The sequence below is a fragment of the Mirounga angustirostris genome, unplaced genomic scaffold (genome assembly GCF_029215605.1).
Source record: "Mirounga angustirostris isolate CCGP_5_RB_7025 unplaced genomic scaffold, mMirAng1.0.hap1 SCAF_2, whole genome shotgun sequence".
In the NCBI taxonomy this organism is placed as follows: domain Eukaryota; kingdom Metazoa; phylum Chordata; class Mammalia; order Carnivora; family Phocidae; genus Mirounga; species Mirounga angustirostris.
Window position 1 is genome coordinate 149,970,824 of NW_026991710.1, and position 26,051 is coordinate 149,996,874.

General features: G+C 44.3%; 1 protein-coding gene across 4 annotated transcripts in view; it reads right to left on the reverse strand.

The window, feature by feature from the left end:
* Window positions 1-574: 574 nt before the first annotated feature.
* FDFT1 (farnesyl-diphosphate farnesyltransferase 1) overlaps window positions 575-26,051 on the reverse strand; it is a 36,770-nt gene continuing 11,293 nt past the window's right edge. For 2 of the 4 annotated variants that reach the window (XM_045880113.3, XM_045880112.3), the window contains 5 exons: window positions 21,448-21,576; window positions 17,882-18,073; window positions 12,926-13,102; window positions 10,834-10,986; window positions 3,848-4,430 (listed from right to left, as the gene is read on the reverse strand). In XM_045880113.3, the coding sequence (XP_045736069.1) occupies window positions 4,209-4,430; window positions 10,834-10,986; window positions 12,926-13,102; window positions 17,882-18,073; window positions 21,448-21,576 (873 nt within the window). In that variant the 3' untranslated portion in view covers window positions 3,848-4,208. Of the gene's footprint in view, window positions 1,105-3,847; window positions 4,431-5,873; window positions 5,946-10,833; window positions 10,987-12,925; window positions 13,103-17,881; window positions 18,074-21,447; window positions 21,577-26,051 lie in introns of those variants that run through there. The other 2 variants (XR_010409643.1, XM_064585313.1) reach the window with 2 other exon arrangements.

Consider the following 26,051-nt stretch of genomic DNA (forward strand, 5'->3'; position numbering starts at 1 on the left):
TGCTCAATTTCAAGAGCTAGGAACATAGTTGTAGTCCGTTTCATACCAGCTGCAAGCCAGCAGCAACCCGCGTGGGGGGTCACACAGGAGTGGCGTGGGGGGTGACACCGGAAGCCATTTGTCCCAGCGGAGGGCCAGGTCGCCCTGGTCGCTGCTGATGTTTGGGACGGGGTGGAAGCAGCCTGTGTGTCCTAGTCTAAGTCCCCTCTGTGTCTGGGTCACGTTGCCGGTTAAGAACTGTTGCTTTGCATAGTCCCGGTTAAGAATCCCAAGCAGTGAAGTACACTAGTGTTGGAGGGAACAGGAAACTAAAAGAATTGCCCCCCATCCCACTGGCCCGTCAGTACCTGACTTCTTTCCCAGCTGAGGGCTGAACTAGTTCTAGAAGCATGGGAAGTTTGACTTCCAATGGAAATTAGAAGTTAGGGATCAGGAAGTGCCTTATCAGATAAGCTCTTAAACACCTGCTGAATATGGAAGGGAAAATTTGTGAAAGCCGGAATTAAATGAAAAACTTAAAAATCTGTGACACCTGACATAATATTTAAGCGTTTAACAAAGGTTACCAAAGCCAAACTTTGCAATTACTTTATTCCTCAAATTTCATTTGGAAGACATTCATAACCTCAATGTAGTTCTGACAAATTCGACCTGCCCCAAACGCAATCGGATGATCCCACGTCCATCCTGTGCCCGTCCTGTGCCCACCCTGCGCCCACCCGCAGCTCCGCACTCAGCCGGGAAGCCGGTGGAGATGCAATACGGCAAGGACCCAGATGAAATGCAGGGCATCTGCACGCTTGGCTTAAGGAGTCTGTTAGAAAACAAAACCAGCCATGTTTATTTAGGGTTGGGATCAATGTCAATACTTAAATAAACCTCAAATTACCTCATTGATCACCCTGTCACCTCAGTTCAACAAGTGGTACGCTTCTCTCGGGTGCCTGTCCGAACAAGGTGAGCGATGGAAGGGACCATGCCTTTTTGTTCATTACCCAGAGGAGGGTGTGGGTTTAGTTTAGACTCAGAAGTCTGCGCACATAGTTGAACCTTTTCCACTTTTAAAATGCGTCGGATACCCTCTCTCGCTGTGTCTCTCTCTCTCTGTCAAATAAAATCAAAAGAAAAAAAAATGCGTCGGATAGCTATGCTTCAGACCAAAAGCGTGGCCGTCACCTGGCAGTTTGTTAGAAATGCGGAACTTGGGCCAGAACTCTGAATCTGTCCTTGCAATTTAACAAGACTCCTGCTGATTCATATGTTCATTAGAGTCTGAAAAATAAGACCTTAGAGCAGCGGTTCTCAAACTGGGCTCCTGACCAGCAGCATGTGTATCACCTGAGAACTTGTTAAAGATGCCAGTTTGGGGGCTACTCCCCAAGACCTGAGAGACAAATGGTCCTAGCAATCTGGGACCTTCAGGCAATTCAGATGCTGAAGTTTGAGAACCATGGCTTTAGAGCTTTGCTTCCCAAACTGCTAAGACTAATTAACAAATGGCTAACCCCCTTCCTCCCCCTACACACATGTGCACGCCAGCCCCAGGGAAAGGGTTCCGACAGAATGGGGCTTTCCAGGTAATTGCTCCAAGCGCTTTCCCAAAGGGAGATGGGTGTGCATGTGTATCTGGAGCTCTAGGAGCTCCCAAAGTGTGGAGATCAGACTCTTGCTCCTGTCTGTTGTAAGGGAGTTCTTTAAATTTAGAGCCCTAGATTCAGATGGGTCAGATACTCCTCTGAGGAAAAGCTCAAATATTCCCCTGTAAGTAGAACTCAAGTAGACCTTAGGCCAGAGATCCTATACATCTGATTAATTAAAGTGTGGAGCGGAGGGTGGGGTTGGCAGATTTAACAAAAACAAAGGATGTTGCGGCGCCTGGGTGGCCCAGATGGTTAAGCGCCTGCCTTCGGCTCAGGTCATGATTCCAGGGCCCTGGGATTGAGCCCCGCATTGGGCTCCTGGCTCAGCAGGGAGTCTGCTTCTCCCTCTCCCACTCCCCCTCCTCATGCTCTATCTCTCTCTGTGTCTCTGTGTCTCAAATAAATAAAATCTTTAAAAAAAACAAAAACAAAGGATGTTCAATCAGATTTGAATTTCAGAGCAAGTAATTTTTTAGTAAAAATATGTCCTGTGCAATAATATTTGGGACATAATTATACTAAACCAAAACAAAACTAGTGTGTCAAATTCTAGTTTAACTGGGCATCCTGTATTTTATCTGGCAATTTTAATAGAGAACTATATTTAGAAGGAAAATGATCTTCCAAAGCACTTAGGAGTGGGCCCAAGAGCTAAGACTTTGCAATAGTCCGTGACAGTAAAAGTTACATAACTCTATGGCTGGGAGGGGCCTGGGAGATCTGCTAAACCATAACAGAAGCTCAGAAAGTCCCACAGGTCATGACTGAGCCAGGAAAGAACCTCCCAGTCCACCCACCCCAGACCACGATTTCCACCAGGTTGTTCTCTGTCCTACACGGGTTGTTACGGAACTCATCCGGCATTTCAGCACACAAATTTCTGACAACCCACCCTGGAATCTTAAACCAAGTTCTGATGCTTAAATTACTAGGAAAATTCCTGGGGAGCCCGGCTCAGAGCTGTATCCCGTGTGGCAAATGCCTGGCTTCAGCGTGGTGACAAGTTTGCCCAGGACCGACCCTCAGATGAACCAATTCACCGCAGCTTCCATGGACCGAAACGAAGCCACTGTGTCCGGTGGCAGCCGGGGACACGAAGGGACAGCAGTGTGAGTACGTGTGTAACAACGCGAGGCCAGCAGTCCTGCCGGGGAAAACCCTCAGCTTCGATGATTACGTCACCGCACACAAAGGACTGCGGCAGAGGAGTAGGCTATATACTTCGAGGGTATGAACGGCTTCTAGAAAGTACTTTCATGCCCCACAACAGTGATTCCTCAGCTTGAGGGGCTTTTTCAAACACCCTCCGAGAGGGGCCGTGTCCTCCCCGGCCCAGGCCTTGCTTCGCAGTAAGGTCCTGGGTGAGCGTGCCTCACACCCCCGGCCTGTGCGGGGCTCAAGGCAGACAGCGATGCTAGAAGAAGGAGGCTAAATGCTCTTTGGCTTTCCAGCCCATCACCTGAAAACACATTTTGCCTTTCTCGAGGCTTCCATGTATAAACTGGTGATTTAAAAAAAAAAAAGAAAGAAACAAAAGACAAAAACCCCCACAAAAATCCTGGACATAGTAACATTTCTGCATGCAGCTAAGAGTCAGCCAAGGGGACAGCAGGCTGGTAGAGGGAGTGCAGGTCCCAAGCTGGCCAGGGACGCGAGGCTGCCGCATGCTCATTTCCAGCAGGCACAGCCGTGCAGGGCCCAGGCAGTTGGGTCCTTCTTCTTGGTCCTGCTCTGGCTGGCTCTGCGGGGGCCGCAGACGGCCGTCTGTCCCTCCATCACTGACTCCACATTCTTGCGTTCCTATTTGCCGTGCTCGTCCAGGCTTTCAAATGAGCTGCCCTGGACAGATGCAAAGTAATTCAGTTCTTCATTATAAACACATCTTTATATATGATGTCTTCTTAAAAAGTCAGCCTTAACTGGAGGCCAGTCTTCCACGATGGGGCCCAAAGCAATCCCGCAGTTTCTTTCTGAAAGCTAACCTCCTTTTAAACCAGGAAGCGATTCCAGAACCCCCAGAAGTCAGTCCTTAGCCTTCGTGGGCAGAAGACAGTCTGCCTTCTTAGAAAACCTGGGGCTGTTGCCTAGACCCAAAAACACGGACGTCTACTACATTCAAACCAACTGAATAAAACGAAATGATGAGAAAAAGGGGAACCCAAGGGAGAAAATTCACTTCGCTTTGTACAAGGACATGTATTCCAAGGTTGCTTCAAATTAAATACATTTAATTAGAATTCTAGCCAGGATTCACACTAAGACCTGTCAGCAGCCCCATATGCCACCATGTCCCCTGACCTGCCGTGGGCGGCCCTCTGCTGCTAGCCATGGCGCGCAGACGTGAGCACCGCCCGCAAGGGCCTGCTTGCCAAGGGTGAGGTAGCCTTCCCTTTTATTCTTAGCTTCTTGACTGCATGTCACAGTTTCTAAAAGTCCCAAGTCCACAGAGTTCTTTCAGGGATTAAAGAGGGAGGGAAAAACGGGGGGAGAGGGGTACCAATATCCTTTTTCTTGAAGAAAAGGCCAATCCATTTTAGGGTGAACTTGAGCTTCCAGACGAGTACCCAGTCAGTGCTCTCCGGTCTGAACATAGTCTTCTGTGACCTGGGACAGGGTGCTCAGGTACTGCCAGCTCAGGGCAGCCAAGAGCATGACAAATGACAGGTAAATAGGGGAGTAGTGACTTCGGGAGATCAGCTGACAATTGGGAAGATTCTGTGTCCTGATGGTGGAGATGATCTGCCTTGTTTTGCCAGAAGATGGGTCTGAGCTGGGGATTCTATGATAAATCTGTTTTAAAGAAAGGAGAAAATTTTAAGTGCCACTTAGTGAGTCCTAGAACCTTTATAAACACCTTCTGTGTTTACTTCTTACAGTAATCCTACACAGGGAGGTATCTGATGTCCCTCTTCCCAATGAGCAAACAGGCTCAGAGAACACGGAAGGAATAACCCAAAGTCACCCCACTGATAAGGCAGGATTGTCCACGGAGGCCTGTATCGTCCCACAGCCTGATCTAGGGAACACCAGGGCATCCCTGCCCCCGGGGAGCCACCCAGGTCCTCTCCGGTCTGCGCCTCCCAGCGCCTCCCAGCGCCGGGCACAGAGGGGGAGCCTGGGAATGTCGGCAGAGCAGCGCAACAGCTGCAGGGGAAAGGCTACTGAAAAGGCGGGGCAAACACAGCCAGACAAGATGGAATCTGTGATGTGGACCACAGGCTGGATGAAGGAAGGCGAGAGCAGAAGCTGGGAGCCGGAGAGTAGTCCTCCTAGAACCCTCTCGGCGCCTCTGCCCCTCCTGCCCCCTCCACAAACCTCAAAGCATTTGCTGAACCCAGGCCTCACGTCCATGCTTCCAACTACAGCTGCCGGCGAGGCCCTCGATGCCTTTCACCTAAGCCATGACCAGCCTTCCAAACTGAGCTCCTGACTCTACTGAACCCTGAAGTCCCCTCACCTGCTTGCCACACGGTCCCCAAAGAAACCGAAAACCTCTGCTTGACACCCCCACCGGCTCCCTATGGGCTGCTCAGTTAAGGTCTGAGCTCAGCGATGTGGAGCACAAGGCCACCCGTGACCTGGGGCCACCGAACCTTTCCAGCTTCACTTGCTGCTGTCCACCTGTCTTTTCTCACCACTGGAACAACTCGACTGTTGTCTTACACTTGGATTGCTCTGCGCACTTCTGTTCCCCTCTTCGCTCGCACTACTCCCCACTCCTGGAATGCCTGTCACACTCCTTCACCTGGCTAACTCTCGCCCGTTGCGCAAGTCTTAATTTAGATATTAGGTCTTCTAGAAAACCTTCCTTGAACCCCCAGGTTGGGCCACGTGCCCCTCTCCGGCACATAACTCCTACCTTATCACTTAACACTGAATTCAGCTATTTCTGTGTGTCTCCCTGGACTACAAGTCTCAAAGGCACCACATCTTCCTCATCTTTCTGCCTCCAGCCCAGCTCTGTGCCTGGCACGCAAATGGTCACTGCCTCAAACTGACAGAGCAACTAGGAGATGACGGAGGTGGGAAGTGACAAGGATCTGAGCCGAGACGGAGGCAAAGAGGAGGAAGACGACAGAGCAGGCATATTTTTAAATAATTTTTTCCCAAGATTTGCATTATATAATGGGTACTTTTTTCCATAGACATATATTATATTCTTGCCACCCTCCCACCTCCCCACCAAAAGGGCATGGCTGCAATTTAGTATAACAAGAAAATAAAAGAATATGCCTATAGGGGCGCCTGGCTGGCTCAGTCGGGAGAGCATGTGACTCTTGATCTTTGGGGTCATGAGTTCAGGCCCTGCAATGGGAAAAGAGCTCACTTAATTAAAAAAAAAAAAAAAAAAAAAAAAAAAAAAATACATATATATATATATATATGCCTACCAAAATACGCTAATGATATCTAATATTATGCTACCAAGAATAGCTTTTTTTTTTTTAATTTTTTTTTTTTTTAAAGATTTTATTTATTTGACAGAGAGAGACACAGCGAGAGAGGGAACACAAGCAGGGGGAGTGGGAGAGGGAGAAGCAGGCTTCCCGCTGAGCAGGGAGCCCGACGTGGGGCTCGATCCCAGGACCCTGGGATCATGACCCGAGCTGAAGGCAGACGCTTAACGACTGAGCCACCCAGGCGCCCTAAGAATAGCTTTAGAGAGAACAACAGAAGCAGGGATGAAACTACAATTTCCTCTACTTTCTTTTAAAAAAATTTTAGATGACGGAGTTATGCTTATAAAAACAAGCAATACAGGGGCACCTGGGTGGCTCTGTCGGTTAAGCATCTGACTCTTGATTTCAGCTCAGGTCGTGATCCCAGGGTCTTAGGATCAAACCCCACATCGGGCTCCCTGCTCGGTGGGGAGCCTGCTTCTCCCTCTCCCACTCCCCCGCTTGTGTTTCCTCTCTGTGTCAAATAAATAAATAAAATCTTAAAAAAAAAAAAGACTAAATTCTATATAATGGATAAATATATGACTACATTGTGCACATAAAATTATACACAATTTTATTTTTAAAAGTTTATAAACAGATTATGCTGCGATTTGACTTTTTTCACTCATAATTTTTTATGGACATTTCTTAATGCCAGAACCTAGAAAATGATGTCATTCTGTTTTTAAACACAAGCCACATAATGTGAATGTACTATAATTTAATCAATTCCTTCCCAATGAGGACTGAGGACAAAATGTTACAGTAAGCACCTCTGCACATTTTCTGGCTAATTTTGCACATAAAGTCCTAGAATTGCTTGGTCAGAGGGTAATGCATGCAAAATTCTGACAAGTAAAGTCTATAGGTAGAACAAGTAGGATATGGAGATTCCTATGGATGAGGGTTAGGAGGAGCCTGGGTTATCTGGATTCCTTGATTAGGCGAATGGCAATGTCATTAAGCAAAAAAAAAAAAAAAGTTTATGACCAAGTCCTGAGCTGGACTAATCAAGTCAGGAGTGATGAGCATGTGGTGGAGAAAGAAGCCGGGCCATCAAAGAGAATACTAGAAAGCTTTTGTGCAGTGAGAAGAAATGAAAACCAAGACCGAACTCCGGGAAATACCAGTATAAGGAGCCAGAACGGCAAAGGAGTCGACAGACAGGTAAGAGGTTAAACTGGAGGCAAGAGTCACAGAAGCCTAGAGAGGAAAAGGCTTTCAAGGTGAGAAAGAGCCAGTGTGAAATAATACAGTGGGATTGGGGAGAATGCTTTAAAAACTGGTCATTAGAAAGTCATCAAATCACTTAAGTAAGAAAAGTTTTCATGACAAGGTAGGAACAAAAGCTAGCTAGCATAACGAGGTGGGTTGAGAAAAAAATGGGAATAAATAACATGAAGTACATGTATCTTTCAAGAAGCTTAAGTGGGGAGTGGGGGTGGGGTGGGGGAGTAGATAGAAAGGAGCAAAGTCAAGCCAGAGTCATTTTTTGACTTTTTGAAGCTTTCTGAAGCTGAGTGGCCTGAGCGCACATACAAACTAGAGGAGTGACGGGGGGAGGAGGGGGCTTTGGACAAAGAGGCAGCGGATCTCGAGGGGGCGACAGGTGGGGGGTGCGCAGGAGCGTGTACACGCAGAGCTTAGGTTCACACCGGGGAGGCGGACACAGAGGAGCGGAGCGGGTTCCCAACACACCACCTCGCACGGCCTCACATGGGGAAAAGGCAGCGGCAGCTGAGGAGAGGGTGGGTCAACAGCAGTGCTTTTCAGCCTTTCTGTCCACAGGTGATCACCTGGGGGCCTTGGTAAAGGCAGACTCTGATTCAGTGGGTTCGAGTCGGGGTAAGACTCCAGCAAGTGCCCGGGGCCCCGGATGCTGCTGACCCGAGGACCACACTTGCTGAGTCACGAGCACAAGAAGCGCTTGCAGGGCACGACGACGCTCTAGACGAGCCACAGCGCAGGGTGAACCCGGGAGCTGCGCCAGCCTCAAAAAGCTTGCCCTCGCCAAGGAACGAGCATTGGCAGAGAAGGAAATAATAGTTTCTGGCTGCTTGCCGGAGCATTTGTTTCTGCCCCCAAATAGCTGGTGGAGCTTCTCGCCAGCTGACAGGTACCCAGACTGGTTTGAAGCTGAGGCTGCTCCAGATGACGCAGGACACTGAGGAGCAGTGCCCACCTACTCAGCAAGGTTCGGCTGTCACTCTGACTCTTCCACTGAACACTAGAGCTGCGGGAGGAAAGCCTTCAAGTCCCCTGCAAGGGCACTACGGGTACCACCAGTTAGGCCCAGAGACCTGACAGAATAAATGTGTCTTCCTGTCTCCCTGCAAAGGACAGACTTGATCAGTGAGGAGAAGTGTTAATAACTGGACAGCAGCAAAGAGCCAGACAACTGGGGGCACCTGGGCGGCTCAGTCAGTGAAGCGTCTGCCTTCGGCTCAGGTCATGATCCCAGCGTCCTGGGATCGAGCCCCGCACCGGGCTCCCTGCTCAGCGGGGAGTCTGCTTCTCCCTCTGCCCCTCCCCCTCACTCATGCACTCTCTCTCTCTCTTTCTCTCAAAATCCTAAAAAACAAACAAAAAAACCCAGACAACTTGTGGACTTGATACAAAAAGGTTTCACTTGAAATTTCATTCATGCTGACATCAAAACCATTATTACATTTTATTCCTTCAGGCTTGGAAGTCTTCAGAGATTTTTCTCAATCAAATCAACTCAAGTATTAACATCTCCCCCAAATTACCTTGAGTAGCTTGAAACAATTGATGCCTTAAATCAGGGGTCTGCAAATGTTCTTAAAGGGCCAGAAAATATTTTCAGCTTTGTGGGCCACTCAACTGTTGCAGCCTCTCAACTCAACTAAAATCGTCTCTGACTTACATACTACATTATATAAAACGGACAAAAAGTGCCTAATACGGTACTGCTTAGTTTGCAAAGGGTACTCCAAACCCCTTAGAATTGTAGTGAACAGCGTAGGCTCTGAAGTCAGCCAGATCTGCTGGGTCCAAATTATGGCTCCAGCTCAAGTTTCCTTGATATTAATAGTATCCACCTATTCAGTTGCTCTGCCAGGCACACAGTAAGCTCAAAGGAAGTGCTGGTGATACAGTGAACCAGACTGTCCCAAGTCTCATTAGTAGCAATTTTTTGGTCAATGGCTGAATGAACACTCTATCTAGTCACTACAAGAATTTTAGGATTTTTAAAAAAACTTTGGTCTTCTGTCTTTTTTTTTTTTTTAAAGATTTTATTTATTTATTTTGACAGAGAGAGACACAGCGAGAGAGGGAACACAAGCAGGGGGAGTGGGAGAGGGAGAAGCAGGCCTCCCGCAGAGCAGGGAGCCCGATGCGGGGCTCGATCCCAGGACCCTGGGATCATGACCTGAGCCGAAGGCAGACGCTTAATGACTGAGCCACCCAGGCGCCCCTGTCCTTTTTTTTTTTTTTAAAGATTTTATTGATTTATTTGAGAGAGGGAGAGCATGCAGGGTGGGGGGTGGGAGGACAGAGGGAGAGGGAGAAGCAGGCTCCCCGCTGAGCAGGGAGCCCGACGTGGGACTTGATCCCAGGACCGTGGGATCATGACCTGAGCCAAAGGCAGCCGCTTAACTGACTGAGCCACCCAGGATCTCTTCTCTTATGTCTTCTATAGGTGCCTCTGGTAGAAATGCAGAGGTCCAAAGCTTGTCAGATAGAAGACAGGGAGGAACTCCAAGGAGAATGTGCAATATGCAGTAGAAATCAGAGGAAATCACTGTTTGGCAGAATTCTGTTTAGGGGAAACCACTATTACACATCACATCCCTGTAGAGGTGTAACCAGAGGACGGAAAGGAGGCAGAAAATTATTGACAGCAAGAGTTCTCTCTGGGAGAGAGGAAGGAAGAAGGTCTTTCATGTTTCATGTATTTCTGTAGTAGTTCAATCTTCAATAAGAATCTAAGGATCTCAGGGCCTGCACTAACCAGAAGGCAGCAGACACCCCCCTCGCCAGTGTGAGCATCACAAAAAATGTCTCCAGACATCGCCAAATGTCCCCTGGTGGGGGGGGTTGGGGGAGATGCAAAAGCCCCTTCAATTAAGAACCACCACTCTGGGGCCTAGTGATTAGATTCAGCCTCTAAGAGAAAGTTTTTTGAACCTAGTCATAGATTATATCCTCCACAGTAGGAGATCTGACTTCAACAAGTACGTTTTGTTTTATAGGGTAGTTTTGGCGTTTGAAACGAGATTTGCATTAGAAAATTGAGAAATCATTACAACTTGATGATTTTCCTTTGCTGAAATTCCCTACTGTGGTTTCTCAGTTGAGGCCTATGACATAATAGAAAGTACTGGACTGGGTGACAGGCAACCTGGCCTGGGCTCCGAGATCCACTCGGTCAGATGCTGTGTAGCATGCACAAGCCTCAGCTTCACTCTCTTCACCCATGAACCAAGAAGCCTCGTTGGTCTCTACCATCATCTTCTGCCTCAAAAAACCTCATCCTCCTTAGGGGCTTCCACCCTAAAGGCTCGCTGCATTTACACCCTCCCACGGGGTGCCGTGCGGCTCTGATCGATCAGCAACCTGTGCACACGCTTTTTCCTAATAAAGGACACCAGCTCCTGTCTCTTTATACCATAACACAGTGAGTTGTTAGGATCATCTAATAGCCAAATATGAACTGTTTAAACAGTGACATTATTTAAATCCTAAAAATAGCTACAGATTCTCCAGGTAGTGAAATAAGAACCCACCTCTTCCATGTACTGGTAGATTATAGCTTTGACCGCCGGCATATTGGTGGCATCCATCATTAGAGTTACTGCTTGCCCTTTTCGGATCTTCACTACGCCTTTGAACACCTGCTGATTATTATAACAGGCAGCCAGAGTGGCAATGGCCATCACCTTCAGATATAAGGAGGGAGAGAGAAAAAGAAAAAAAAATACTACTTCATTTCATCTCATGAAAAAAAGAAATGGCACACTAAGCAATCACCATTTTGAAAAGGTGAAAAAAAGTTCTGTAGAATAAGAAAGTGACAAAGGGCTAAGATGGAACTAACCAAGAAAAAATCACCATGAAGAAAGCATGTCAAAACTTGGACCTTTCCCACTCCTCCCTTCTCCAACAATACACAGAATCAAGTGGTCTTTGTGTCTTAAACGATTCTTCAGTTTGACCACGAAAGTTCCTTTTTATTTGGAAAAAATAATTCCATTAAGTCCATACATCATTTTCTATGCTAGAGTAGTGAGTTAGAGAGCCAAAAAATGTATCTCAAAATAATATCTACTGGGGCACCTGGGTGGCTCCATCGTTAAGCGTCTACCTTCGGCTTGGGTCATGATCCCAGGGTCCTGGGATTGAGCCCTGCATCGGGCTCCCTGATAAGCGGGAAGCCTGCTTCTCCCTCTCCCACTCACCCTGCTTGTTTTCCCTCTCTCACTGTCTCTCTATCAAATAAATAAAATCTTTAAAAAAAAAAATCTACAAATAATTTTCTATTTTTCCTACAACAAACGTAACTATTATACATGAAAAAATAGCATGGAGGGGTGGGGGACAAATGGGGAGGGGGGATAGTTCCCATGCTCAATGGCAAATTACTTCTAAGATAAATGGGAACCTAAATCAAGCATGCAGAATTTAGTTCCAACAACCCCTCAAGATTGGTCATTAAAAGATCAAATCAAGGGGTGAGTGAAAAAGGTGAAAAAAAGTTCTGTAGAATAAGAAAGTGACAGTCGGTTAAGCATCTACCTTTGGCTCAGGTCATGATCCCAGGGTCCTCGGATCAAGCCCTGTGTCAGGCTCAATGCTCAGCGGGAAGCCTGCTTCTCCCTCTCCCTCTGCCCCTCCCCTTGCTCGTGCTCTCTCTCTCTCAAATAAATAAAAATCTTTAAAAAAAAAAGGACAGGGGCGCCTGGGTGGCTCAGTCGTTAAGCGTCTGCCTTCAGCTCAGGTCATGATCCCAGGGTCCTGGGATCGAGCCCCGCATCGGGCTCCCTGCTCTGCGGGAGGCCTGCTTCTCCCTCTCCCACTCCCCCTGCTGTGTTCCTGCTCTCACTATCTCTCTCTCTGTCAAATAAATAAATAAAAATCTTTAAAAAAAATCAAGTTTCCAAATCAGTTAAATCCTATGACTTTCATGTATTTGAGTTAAAAACTGAAATAATTGGTAAAGGCATTTAAAAAAGTGTAAGCTCCTAGAGGACTGAGGGGGTAGGTCCATAGGATCAGGTTGTGTTATCCTGAGTCTGGGAAACGGACAGCAAAAACTAGGCACTTAAGGGGCGCCTGGGTGGCTCAGTTGTTCGTTAAGCGTCTGCCTTCAGCTCGGGTCATGATCCCAGGGTCCTGGGATCGAGACCCGCATCGGGCTCCCTGCTCAGCGGGAAGCCTGCTTCTCCCTCTCCCACTTCCCCTGCTTGTGTTCCTGCTCTCACTATCTCTCTCTCTGTCAAATAAATAAATAAGATCTTTAAAAAACAAACAAACAAACCTAGGTGCTTAAGTAAGACTCTGTAATGATAAACCTTCACCTACATTTTACCCAGCATTCCCCCTAAATCCAAGCCAAAGCCCTAGATTTAATTGTGAGGCTAAGGATCTAAGGAGGCTGAGCTGGGTATGGTGGTTTTGGGGTAGAGGGGAGATGTGGTGAAACCCTGCCTGCCTCCCCCCAGCAAAAGACAATAGACCAGAGTCATTTTTTAAAAGGAACCATATTCCTGAACACAGCAAACCAAAATAGTAAATGCATTCTCTCCACCCCCATCACCACCACCATGCCGCTCCTTTTAGCTTCCACCCCTCATATACAAGAATAGCTCCATTGCATACCTGCGGGATAGCACAGAAGTTAAACACACTCTGGTTTCTAAGTCTTGAAAGGTAAGTGATGACATCTGGGATGTGGTGTAGTGCGTTGGTTATAAGTTCGTTCAGGCACTTCACAGCCGAGTCAATATTCTGTGGCTTAGCAAAATCGCCCAACTTCTTAACATATTTGCTCCAAACCTTAAAAAATAAGTTAGCATGTGCATAAGGGAAGAATGTACAAGCAATAGGAAAGAATCTTTGTGAATAAGAACTATGATCTACAGTAAAGTTTTTCTTAGCTGCGGACTCCTCTTTCACCAAGATCAAGTCCGTTTTAAGCTCCACGCAGTGGCTATTTATGACGACCAGTCAGGGTCTCATCACAACCTAGGAGTCACTTAAGTATTTGGGAAATTATCCCTTAGGGACACATAGTACAGCATGTACTAAGCAATACTTTGACGACTCCCGTTATTCCAGAAGGCATTAGTCTCCTCCTGAAAAAAATAACCAGGTAGATACAAAATCAGCTACAACAGTACTGCAAGCTAAACGATAAGCATTCTGAAGATGGTCAGGCCTCAGAGTAAATCATGATTAACATGGCATTCCCAATTCTAATAAGAATGCTGCTGAACAAGTGTATTGGGGGAGAATGAGCTGAGTCTATACTATGAGAACATTACCTCTTTGGATCTTAGTAACTCAAAAGCGAAATAACATCTTCAACTCCAACAGTGGGATTGATTTGACAATTTTTAATGATATTTTTTAAAGGAGTCTCTGAAGCTAGCAAAGAACTTACTTTCATTTTTGGTCACTCTGAAGCTTCCCAAAGAATAATGCTTATTGTCACTTTATACACTCCCCCAAATACATGACTGGCCACCACCACTACCATTTTTACAAAATCCCAAATTCCTGCTAAGAGATGCAGAAAGGATGAAAGAATTAGGACATCACTTTTCGGCATCTCCAGTGATAAGGGATCTAGGCAGTGACTACCAAGTAAAACAAAAAGAACCCATAACTTACAAGGAAAAGAAAGTTATCCTTAGATTTTCAACAGCCAGTCTGTAAAGCGGAAGAAAATGGGATACTAAAAAATGTGAGCTAAAAATTTTATATCTAGAAAAACTAACTTGCAAACATCAAAGCCACACATTGTTATCAATCTGTATAAACATGGGGAATTATTATTCTCATGGGTCTTTCCTATCTATCAGCGTGCGAGCCCCAGACAACCAGAATGACTGGAGACATCAATATAAAGACTGGTGAGGAGCTTAAACTAAGACTAAGTAAGGAGGAAAGGGAGATATTACAGTGGCGATGGCTATCTAATCTGACGATTCAGAAATAAATACAATCATAAAAAATTGGGAATTAGTATAGCATATGCAAAAAATGTCTTCAATTATTTTCAATAATCATTTTGGTGGTAATTTAGTATCATTATTCAGAGACTGCAGGATCTGTAATGAGGGAAAAAAAGCAAATGAGTAATCATGGTATATACTACTAATTCTAGCATCTCTGATTTCCCTGAGAAGCATGAATCCCGATGAGGAAGAAATGAAGTAGAAATGTAATACAGAGGAGGACATTATGTAACAATCCTACGGTCCTGAGTTTGAACTGGAAATATCAATATAAACTTACAAGGCATTTGAGCTTTAAAACTAAACACACACACACAGTGACTATCCCAAGAGCAGTGCCCAAGTGCAGTGCTGGGTACTATTTCCTAGTGCCCAAGTGCAGTGTTGGGTACTATTTCCCATTAGCCCAGGTGTCCTGGACGGGCTTCTCAAGAGCTGGAGGAGTCCAGAGCTCAGGCAAGAAATGTACAAAATGAGCTTAGAGCATCTTCACATATCAAATGGCAAGGAAGCTATCAAAGACTATTAAGGGTCCCCTCATGAGGACTCAGGAGCCAACCTGAACCTCTTCCTGACCAAAGATGGGAAATTTTGAGCTTCAGTAGTGAGAATCATTACAACAGATTAAACCCAATCAGATATGAGTTTTTTTTAAAGATTTTATTTATTTATTTGTTTGTTTGTTTGTTTGTTTGTTTGTCAGAGAAAGAGAGAGAAAGGAAAGAGAGCACAAGCAGGGGGATCGGCGGGCAGAGGGAGAAGGAGACTCCCCGCTGAGCAAGGAGTCGGATGTGGGACTTGATCCCCAATAAATTAGCAGAACCAGGCATGAAGCCTAATGACTGCTAACATCAAAAGTGGGCAAAGATCAGATGTTGTGTGCCTCTCGGTAAGAGAACACACCATCTTTCAAGAGGCACATGCTCATTTTTCTTTAGATTTAAACATATTTGGTGTGTTTTAACCCACTGCAGTCTTTATTCTTTTTGATACTCAAATTGTTCCATATGTGGTCAGTGAAAATGCCTTTGAATTGGATCCTGTACCTTTTTATGCTGTACTTTTTACTTTGATAACTCCCTTATTTCCTGGCGTGACAGTATATTCCAAGCTCATTTTGTATATTTCCTGCCTCCACTACTCCGTGTGGTGGGAAATGGTATTAAAAGACCAAACTGGAACACCAGCGGTATACATTACTACTGGTTTGTTTCTTCACCTCTTGGTAGAGGGAGCTAGACATTTTTTTTTTTTTTTAAGAGAATCTGTATCAGGAGTTCATATAGATATTTCCAATTTAGTTTAGGATTATGGGAGTTTTGCTTAACTTTATTAATATTTTTATATCTCTACCTTTTATTTTAGAGCGAAAATCTTGGTTCCTAGACTGATATGAACACAATTGCCTATTTGCTATATTATAGAGTTTCTATAATAGTTTCAGTATTTCAATAACAATATTATTCACAGTATAATTACTGAGAACATTTTATTACCTTGAGTTTACATTGCTGTGCACCTTGCTTTTTTTCACTTAATAATATAACCTGGAGATCACTCCCTAGTTGTTTATTTCTTTTTGTGCTCCACCAAGTGAATATACCATAGTTCAATCAGTCCTGTATAGATGGACATCTCAGTTGTTTATAAACTGTAACTATTAGAAACAAAGCTGCCTCAATTAGCTCCCATATTATTCACTTGCCAAGCTGCCAGTGCTCAGGGCTGTTTGCACCAGGACACACTCTCACCAGCCACACACAGTGCCTGTGTCCCCAGTCTTGCTTAGCGATTACCAAACTTACGACTTCTTGCCAATCCGACGCCAGAAATAGACTCTCAGGGTTCTTTTCTTTTTTTGGTAATTTTTTTTTAATGTTTTATTTATTTATTCATGAGAGAGAGAGAGAGAGGCAGAGGCAGAAGGAGAAGCAGGCTCCCCACCCAGCAGGGAGCCCGATGCAGGACTCGATCCCAGGACCCTGGGATTATGACCTGAGCCGAAGGCAGACGCTCAACCATCTGAGCCACCCAGGTGCACCTGGTTAAGCTATTTGAATTTAACATTTAGTAAGCACCCTGGCCAAAGTTTATCTCATTTTATTCACACCACTATTCTGTGGTCTAACAGCTATTCAATATTACAGAAGAGGGAAGTGAACCGTGTGCAGACCTGCAGAGCTGGTGCGCATGACCCACGCTGGGGGGACGCGCCTGGGTGAGACGCAGTGTGGTAACAGGGGGCAGGCCCCGGCTGGGACCCAGAGACCGAGGCGGCCCTTTCAGGTGGCCACTGACTCACTGCGGGTCCTCACACAAACACCTTCCCTTCGCTGAGCCTTGGTGTCCAAGGAAGGGTGGTCAAGAGCTCTTTGGCAACCCTGCCTGCACAGGAGTCACCTGGGAAGCTTGGTAAAGTAGGATGTCTCAGCCCAGGGTAGTTTTAATGTGAATTTTTCTTATTAGGAGTGAGACTGATCATCTTCTCAGCTGTTTAAGGATCTTTCTTTCAAAAAAAAAAGATTTTTCTTTCCGTGAACAATCTGTTCTTATCTCTTTGCCCGGTTTTCTATGAGGAAGCTGGTCTTAACTTTTAGCAGTTTTTATATTAGGAATATGAGCCTCGTATCTGTGGTATAAGTTGCAAATATTTCCCCTACTTTGTCACCTGCCTTTTACTCACTTTAAAAGCACTTGGTTGGGGTGCCTGGGTGGCTTAGTCAGTTAAGCATCTGACTTCAGCTCAGGTCATGATCTCAGGGTCCTGGGATCAAGCCCCACATGGGGCTCCCTGCTTAGTAGGGAGTCTGCTTCTTCCTCTGCCCCTACCCCTGCTTGTGCTCTCGCTCTAATAAATAAAATCGTTAAATTTTAGAAAATAAAAAAATTAAAAGCACTTTGTTGTAGGAAACCATTTTATGGAAAGCAATAGGCAAATGCTATAGTAAAATCAGGAAATAGTCCTAAGATTTTCTAGTTTTCCTTCTGAATAAAACCAATGTCCAAGCCTTTGCTTTGCTTATCCGTTTTTTAAAATTAAGTCAAAGATCAACTCGTCTCTTATAATGAACATCCTATAGTTTTTGCCTCTCTAGCATCTTCCTCCTTCCCGCCACAGAATCCTTCTTTTTTGGTGGTGGGGGGGTAGTAAATCCATTCTATGTGTGTTGGGAAGATATAATCCAGGTGTGGTTCGAGTATCCGGCCCTCTGGCTACAGTAACTGATTATGGGTTGGGCACAGGATCCATGCCCCACCAACTGGCCTTCCTAAGAACTTCTTTGTTAAGCTAGTAGATTATGAGTCATGAGTTGTTACATCCACCACTTGGAGAAAGCCTATCTAAGAGATAGAAAGAACAGGGACACAGTCTCTGTGTGAGTGTGTGTGTTTATGACTATACATAGTCTGAACCCCCGGATTTAGCCAATCTACTCTGAAGCAAACTAAATCCTAACCTGTTTTATACATTCTCTTACATTGTCTAAGGTAGTTTGATTCACATTTCTATCACTTACAACCAAAAGATTTGATTTGTTTTGTTTTCAGAAAGTATTTAAAATTATTTTTTTCCCAAATCCCCTACATCTGTTACCTCTTGAGGCCAAAACTCTCTTCCTTCTCGCTGGTCTTCCAGATAATCACGAATGATGTTTGTTTTCTGCAGAAACAGGCCCATAGAATTGGCACACTCTATGTCTTCACCAACTAAGGGGTCTTCTAACTCTGAGGCTGAGAACAGACGGGAAAGGCCAATTCCCACCAGCCCAGCGACATAGTGACAGTACTGTAAGAAATAATGAAGTATTTACTAAAATGGAAACACCCGAGATCATTAGCTACAAAAAAACCCCCAAAAACAAAACCCCAAAACAGGTTCCAAACAGAATGTACAAGATCTCATTTTGATTAAAAACCGCAAACATATACACAAATATACACTATGTACATGTAAGGAAAAAAGAACATCCAAGAAGAATGTGCACAAAAGATTTAACCAACGTGACCTCTGATCTCTGGCTGGTGTGATGGTTTCATTCTTTCACCTGAGTTTTCCGTATTTCTACTGTGGACATGCACTACTCCTAGAATAAAAGGTTATTGAAAAAATAAGCTAGTACAGTAAGCTTTTTGATATCTAAAATTGAGAGTGAAGGCAATGATGAAATAAGAATATTCTTCTTTTTTTTTTTTTAAAGATTTTTATTTATTTGAGAGCGAGAGAGAATGAGAGAGAGCCTGTGAGAGGGGGGAGGGTCAGAGAGAGAAGCAGACTCCCTGCCGAGCAGGGAGCCCGATGCGGGACTCGATCCAGGGACTCCAGGATCATGACCTGAGCCGAAGGCAGTCGCCCAACCGACTGAGCCACCCAGGCGCCCGAAATAAGAATATTCTAATAGAAACTAGAATAGTAAGTGGAGCTTAGTCTTAAAGACACTTCAAGATCTTGCAGTGTCTCAAAATCTTCATTACCTAGAAGAACAAAGTACCACGGTCTGTTCTTGCCACTGCTTTAAGCATTCTGCATATTCAATCCTCACCGACACCTTTATGAGGCGCGTATCATTACTATCACCATTTTACAGATGTGCAAACTGGGGCAGACAGAGGGGTCAGTCAATTAATTGCCCAAGATCACTCATCTGGAAGTCAGGGGGCCAGGGACTCAAAGCCAGATAGTCTGGTTTACGAGGCAAGCTCTAACAACTTTGCTGAAACATCCTCTTCTCAAAAGAGATCTTGGTAAACATCATTCTCGATTGTCAATGAATTTTTTTCCCATAAAAGTGGTTTGTCAAAGCTATCCTCTCCTGAAAAAAGTATTCCAAGACAACTTAATGCAATACTCTTATGAAATGAAATGTCCATTACACAATTTAAGAAGTGGAAAGCAGTTAAAGAAGGTACACTCTGGAGGGGATACTAGGAAGGGTAAAAGTTAGGGGAAGACCAAAGGAGGGCCCCTGGTTGAAAGTAACACAGAGCCAGACTAATCAAAGGGCACAATGAAATGGCAAAGAGAAAGCACTTGAAATATGGTCTAAGAAAGGAAGAATCTGGGAAAGAGTAAAGATATGCTAAAATATTTGGGGGGCCTGGGTGGCTCCGTTGTTAAGCGTCTGCCTTTGGCTCGGGTCATGATCCTGGGGTCCTGGGATGGAGCCCCACATCAGGGCTCTGTGCTCAGCGGGAAGCCTGCTTCTCCCTCTCCCACTCCCCCTGCTTGTGTTCCCTCTCTTGCTGTGTCTCTCTGTCAAATAAATAAATAAAATCTTTTAAAAAAACAAAACAAAACAAGATATGCTAAAATAGAGAAATGAGCTGTGGACAAGTACAAGAAATTTAAAAAGAATTACTAGAAATTAAAAAACATCAGTACGTCCTTAGCACTGCCCAAGGAAAAGTAGATTTTAAGATAATAGTTCTTTGCATAGAAATAATTCCTAGAATGGAAGTAGTCCTCTTCCTCCAAAGTGAAGGGGGGGAAAATCACTAAAAGTACTGAATTTCATCTAATCAGAACTTGTACTCAACAAGCTATCATTAGGTCTCTTGAATAGGTCTGCACGGCAGAAAAGGGAGTCACCATGCAGCTAACCAGTGCTGATTCTTGGCCAGGAGTTTCGGCTTTAACTTTAAATTCATAAATGGATAATTCCAGCAGCAGCCTCACTCATGCTAACTTGGAGAGCATTAGCCAGCAGCCCCCAAGATGTTGCCAGCAAGTTTTGAGGATTGAAGGATTAAGAGGCCAGACTTTGAACCTACACTCACCCAAGGAATATGTATATAGTCGCTTCTCTTCTAAGATCCTAACATAAACACTATTAAGGATAAAAAAATACACACGTAGTTCAGATGTTTAAAAGGTCTTTGCTTCCACTGGGGTGATGAAGAAGTCTCACAAACATCATTCCTATGGAAAATGGGCAAGACCCCTCCTTCCTAGCCCATATTTTGGTGTTGTTTAGTCCCCATTGTCAATTAGGTCACTTTGTCTAGATAGGCACTTTCTCCCTGCCCCCCAACTCCTCCCCTGGCCAGTATCCTACACAGCTACTGCTCAGGAAAAACTCGGGCCAAATAAAAGCCCAGTATAATTTTATCTGCCACATCATCTGCTCTCATTGGCCTTCCCAGCTACTCTGTCTCCTGGGGAAGCCAATCTCGTCCACGTGAGGTCTCCCAGTGCTAATCCCCACAGGTATTCGTTTATAACCACCAGATGAACTGGGGGAGGGAGGTCGAGAAACTCGGAACTTCTTCTATTGTGTTAATTCTGTAAGGAGCTGATGGGAAAGGAAGAAGTAAGGCATTGGAGAGGTACTCAATCCTCAGCACAACACACCCATGATCCTAAGTTAGTACTTCTGGATTCTCATAAACTTGGAAAGGAAACACACATATAATTTAACAGTTTAAGTGATACCTACTTCCCGTCAACAAACAGGGTCAAGCTGGCATGGAGTTTAAAAGTCATCTTGTGCTAAGATGGAACTGCAGATTGATTCAGATACTAAGGTGTGTCCACAAAACACACATACTCCGTGATGGAAGAAAGTAAATAACAAAAAACACATTTTTAAGATTTGAAAACGTCGAATATCTCTATATTACATGGAGTAATTAGGCCATTTATCTAAAATTTCACAGCAAGTCAGAGACACTTTTAGAAGTTTAATGTGTGGGGCACCTGGGTGGCTCAGTCGTTGGGCGTCTGCTTTTGGCTCAGGTCACGATCCCAGGGTCCTGGGATCGAGCCCCGCATCGGGCTCCCTGCCCAGCGGGAAGCCTGCTTCTCCCTCTGCCACGCCCCCTGCTTGTGTTCCCTCTCTTGCTGTGTCTCTCTCTGGCAAATAAATAAATAAAATCTTAAAAAAATAAAAGAAGAAGCTTAATGCGTGTAACCTCTGGGACAGGTTATAGTCACTTTGGCCTGACTTAATGGTAAACGCCCTAGGGCACGGATTATTTCAAGTATTCAATTATAAGCCCCTTTATTAAGTGTTTACGATGAGACATTCAAGCTACACAGGTGGGTTATAAAATCAGAAAACGTGGAACTGGTAGACAACCTCCTTCCTCGGTCTGACCTTCACAGCGCGTACTACCACCTCTGTTCTATGCACCACACACCCACGCTACTTTGTACACACTGACCTTGTCCCACTCCTGTTCAGATGTTACGTGTTTATCCAAAAACTCCGCCATCCCAAATCCCATTTTCCGGCAAATGTCAACAATCACTGTTTGATATTTCTCAGCCAAATTTCTAAACTCAAGGGAGATCTGAAATGGAAATCACAAAAAACGGAAAATATGAAATACGTATTTACACTGGGAACCAACATGGTACCTATAGATCATAAAACAAAGCAATAGCAGAACTCATTAAGACTCCCAAATGATTCATCTATAAGCCTAACATCTAGGTTGTACTAGTTTTCTACATATTGCATAATAAGCTCAGAAATGTTCTAATTGTTAAAATAGAAGGGTCTAAAAATGCTAAAGTTTCTAGACTCAAAAGAAAATCAAAGTCTCACTCTACACTCATCTTTCCAATAGATAATAAATGAGGTGCTTCTACATAAAGTGGACATAAATGTAAGAATTTTAGGAAGAATGCCCCATTTCAGACAAACCTCATGATAGGGAAGACTCACTCCTGCAAACGTGTATCAAGCACTTCCTACATAGCAAGCTTTGTTCTAGGCACTGGGGATACACAGCCTGGAAAGAAGCAGACACTCTGCTGTACAGTTTACATTCTACTAAGGAGATCAGCCAACCGTTTTCTATCATTAATTCCCAGATTTCTATCAGGAAGTTATAGTGTCTCCCCTTCTATAAGGCTATACATTTTAATTCCTTAAACAGCTCAATTTAGCTCAATCGGAGGCATGCTACCCAACATTTTTTTTCACAGCCCAAACTCTAATGTAGAAATTGTACTGATGGTTTTTAAATTCATTGCTATTGCACAAACATCCTATTTAAGTTTAAAGAAGTGTCTCTAGATGATCAAAATACAGTACAGAAACACCACGAAATTTCTTTAAATGCTACAAATATTAATAGAGGCAACACATAATACTGAAAACAAGTGGGAGGAATACTTGGTCTACATTTACAGAAAGGTTAGAAAAGCTTCCTCAGGAAACACCTCTATTTAAGGACCTGAGGGCAAACCAGCTGGCTGCAGAGCACCAAAGGGATTCAGAAGCCTAAGAAACTTTAGGCTTCTGAATATCAATTGTGAAACTCCCCCAAAATCCATAAAATCAATCCAATCTTTCCAGAATGCTATTCTTTCCAGAACAGCTGTTCCAAGACAGAGCCAAAATGTCATTCCTATTGTGGACTAAAACAAATGAGTGACTCTACCAAAGGGTATTTGAATCCCTGAATCTCCCTAGGACCACATTCTTTCAACAGACCTTGGACTAGGTCATTCTATTTATGAGAGCAAAGCCCAGTCTCACATACTCTGTAGGAGTGACAACAAGCTCTGCCGAGTGAAACGAGCCATAAGGGCTTTTTACTGTCCCTCCAGGTAATTCTGTTTGACAACTACAGTAGATTTGTAGGTCCTGCAGTCACTCTCCGGTGACTCAAGTACACGAAGGAAGGATATGGTGAATCCACTAGTATAATGGAGGAGGACCAAATACCAAGTAGGGGTCGAAGGGTAGCACAACACTTCCATTCACCTACAAAGACAAATTCCCCATAAACTTTAGGATGTTATGATCAAAACACTGGGTAATTATACCTTCTTCACTTATATGCAAAATTCTGTTTTTAACCGATTTTTTTTTCTGGAAAAACCAATAGTTTTATTGTTTTTCACCAATTTTTAAAAGAGCAGTAAAGTATGTCAGTGATTAAATGTTAAAACTACATTACCATAAAATAATACAAATATTGAATGAATATTGAAATATATTTCGTAACTAATTCATAGCTCAATAAATGTATGCTATTATGGCTATTAGCATTTAAAAATAACCCTATGCCATTCCTTAAGTTGTGTCTGGGGTGGATCTCGAAGACTACTAGTCTCCCCTAGTACCAGGTGAAAAAGCTATACTCTAATCTAATCCATAATATACAGTGAAAGTTCTAGAAAGCCTGGCTTCAAATGATACCAACTAATGACCACCAAAGCATAAAACACGAGATTCAATCTCAATGCACACACATTGGGGAGGGGTTCACTTGGTGAGAACACTCTGTCTAGGCTTATGCCTGGGGTCTGTCTTGCCTGGGTTAAGAGCACAAATGGAGGGCCACATACCATACTGGCTCAAAATCTTGAAATTACCAGTCACACTAGTAACTTGTTAAACAGTATGCGCTATTCTCCTGCTTTTACGAAGACACCTTCACCACAACCTGAAGGACTCAGGTGTGAATTTAAATTTTCCTCAGGGTTTTGTTCCAAAAATGCAGCAGGGCAGAGACTGCTGAGCCCCAGCTCCCAGCCTGCACCCTGGCCTTCCCATTCCCGGCTCTGTCTGGCCCCAAAAGGCCTAGGGGCAGGGTCACTGGTGCATGATTCACCCTGGAGAGGACAGGCCAGACACAACAGACTGCAAACCCGGGAAGGGAGCTCAGGGAATTGAGGGCAGGGAATTCCACACACCCAGAACATAGTCTAGAAGGGGAGCTGCATAAGCTCTGGGCAGGAACACTCCCATGGCCCTGGGGACCCCTCACCCTTTTGAGGGGGGCCCTGTAAAGTGAGGGGCGGGCCCTTCTTACCTCAGTCTAAGAGCAGTACTATGTGAGTGAGGCCAAGTTATCTGTTCTGCCTTAGGGCCTCGCCCTAAACTGATGGTACACCTAACCCAAGGAGACGGCTTTACCCTTCAAATTGGGCATCTTGTCTCAAGGAGATGCTGGGATTGACCAGCATGTGCACAAAGCATTCCCAACGAAAATAAGACACTATGACTTTCCATATATTCCTATCTCAATCGGAACAACAGGCTGAACGGACCTCCGATTCAAACGGACCTCCAATTCAAAGTTGCATCCTCACGAAACACAGAGCTTCAGATGTTTCACATTAAGGATATAAAAGGTCAGCACCAGCAAAACAGTAATGTCTGGCCTGTGTCCCCTGGTCCCTTCTACTCTGCCAGGGAGAGTCTCTGCTCTCAGGAGGGGAGTGTCTGCGCTCACCGTACTCCCCAACACAGGAAAAGATTGACTGAATATTGAAATTTGCTTGAACAAACTGTTGTTTTTCCATTGGAATGCAGTATTTATAAAGAAGACTTTTGGTTTTCTAAGCATATTGAAATATTATCTAAACATCTACTAGCTATATCCCCCCTCTAATTATTCTGACATTCACACATTTTCATATTCTTTCATTTTTGCTGAGTGGATAGGACTGCCTTGATTTTTCAAAGACCTACAACACTTATCCCACGACTGGAAATTATTTTTTATGAATCTACTCAGTTTGAAAATAGTTTGGAAGGGTTTTTTGGTTTTGGAGGCTCTAGCTAGAATGTAACTTTTTTAAGTGCGAATACATATCAGTTATAAATGCTATGGGACCCTGTTTGTAGCACTTCCTCCTGTGTTAACAGAGTTTCACAAGCTCATCAGTGAATGGCCACCGATTTCCAGTCAGAGGAAACCCAGCCTCTGGTCACATGACAGGTGTCCTAGGGAGCCAAATCACTGGTACCTGCTCTAGGTGAGTGCTCTCATTCCCTACCTAATTATTCTTCACAGGTTCTTCTTCCCTCCTCCTCTTTTCTATCGTATTGTACTATATCAGCTCCACCTACTTACTCCTAACAGATTTTTTCTTTTGGTTTGAACTTAATTGTCTTTTATTTTTGTCTTTGACAGCAAAGACATGATCTCAGTAATCTGAAATAGCCCTTGCTCTAAAGGAGTCTCTCAAACATTCTTTTGTATTGGGTGGATTCCTCCCCTCCCCACTCAGGAATATAGATCTGTTTCAGTAGCAACAGCCACATGGGGACTATTCCCCCCAAATCCTGGCAACTGTGTACAAAAAGAAGGGCTTCTTTGGTCTGTTAGAGAACATGAGACTTCACTAAATCAACCTTTTATTTATGAGATATGAAAGAAGCAGTTATTTGTGTGATAAGACATGCAAATTCCAGAAAAGTCAGACCTAGTCACATATATAACATAACCTTGTCAGTTTTAAAACACAAGATTTTAATTATAACCCACTTTAGTCCAACGGAATGGACTGAACACCTAATATTTACAGAATACTTAGTATACAGCAGGCACTCTTCTAAGTACTTATAAATAGGAACTTGTCAGCCCTCAGAGCTCTAACTTTACAAATGAGGAAGCTGAGGCAGAGAAACTTAGGAACGTGTCCGGGATCACACAGCTGTAAGTGTTAGAGGATCACCCTGCTCCTCGGTCCTCCCCCCAGCTGGACCTATCCTGAACAGCATATCCATGCTACCAGGCTACGGGTACCAGAAGCCAGAAGCCCTCTACACTTAGGCTGTATTAGATAGGGAACAGGTTTTGTGAGCAGGCCCAAGAATCCATCTTTTACAACACTGGAATTAGAATGTATCTTTCCAAAGGAAGAAACACTGGACTTTTAAGCAACATAGTGGTAACGGTAATAGTAGCTAATACCATTCTAACCTGTCTCGACTCTTTTAAACCTCACAACAATACTACGAGGCGAGGCGGGTACTATTATTATCTCTATAGATGGAGAAACTTAGGTTTACACAGGCCAC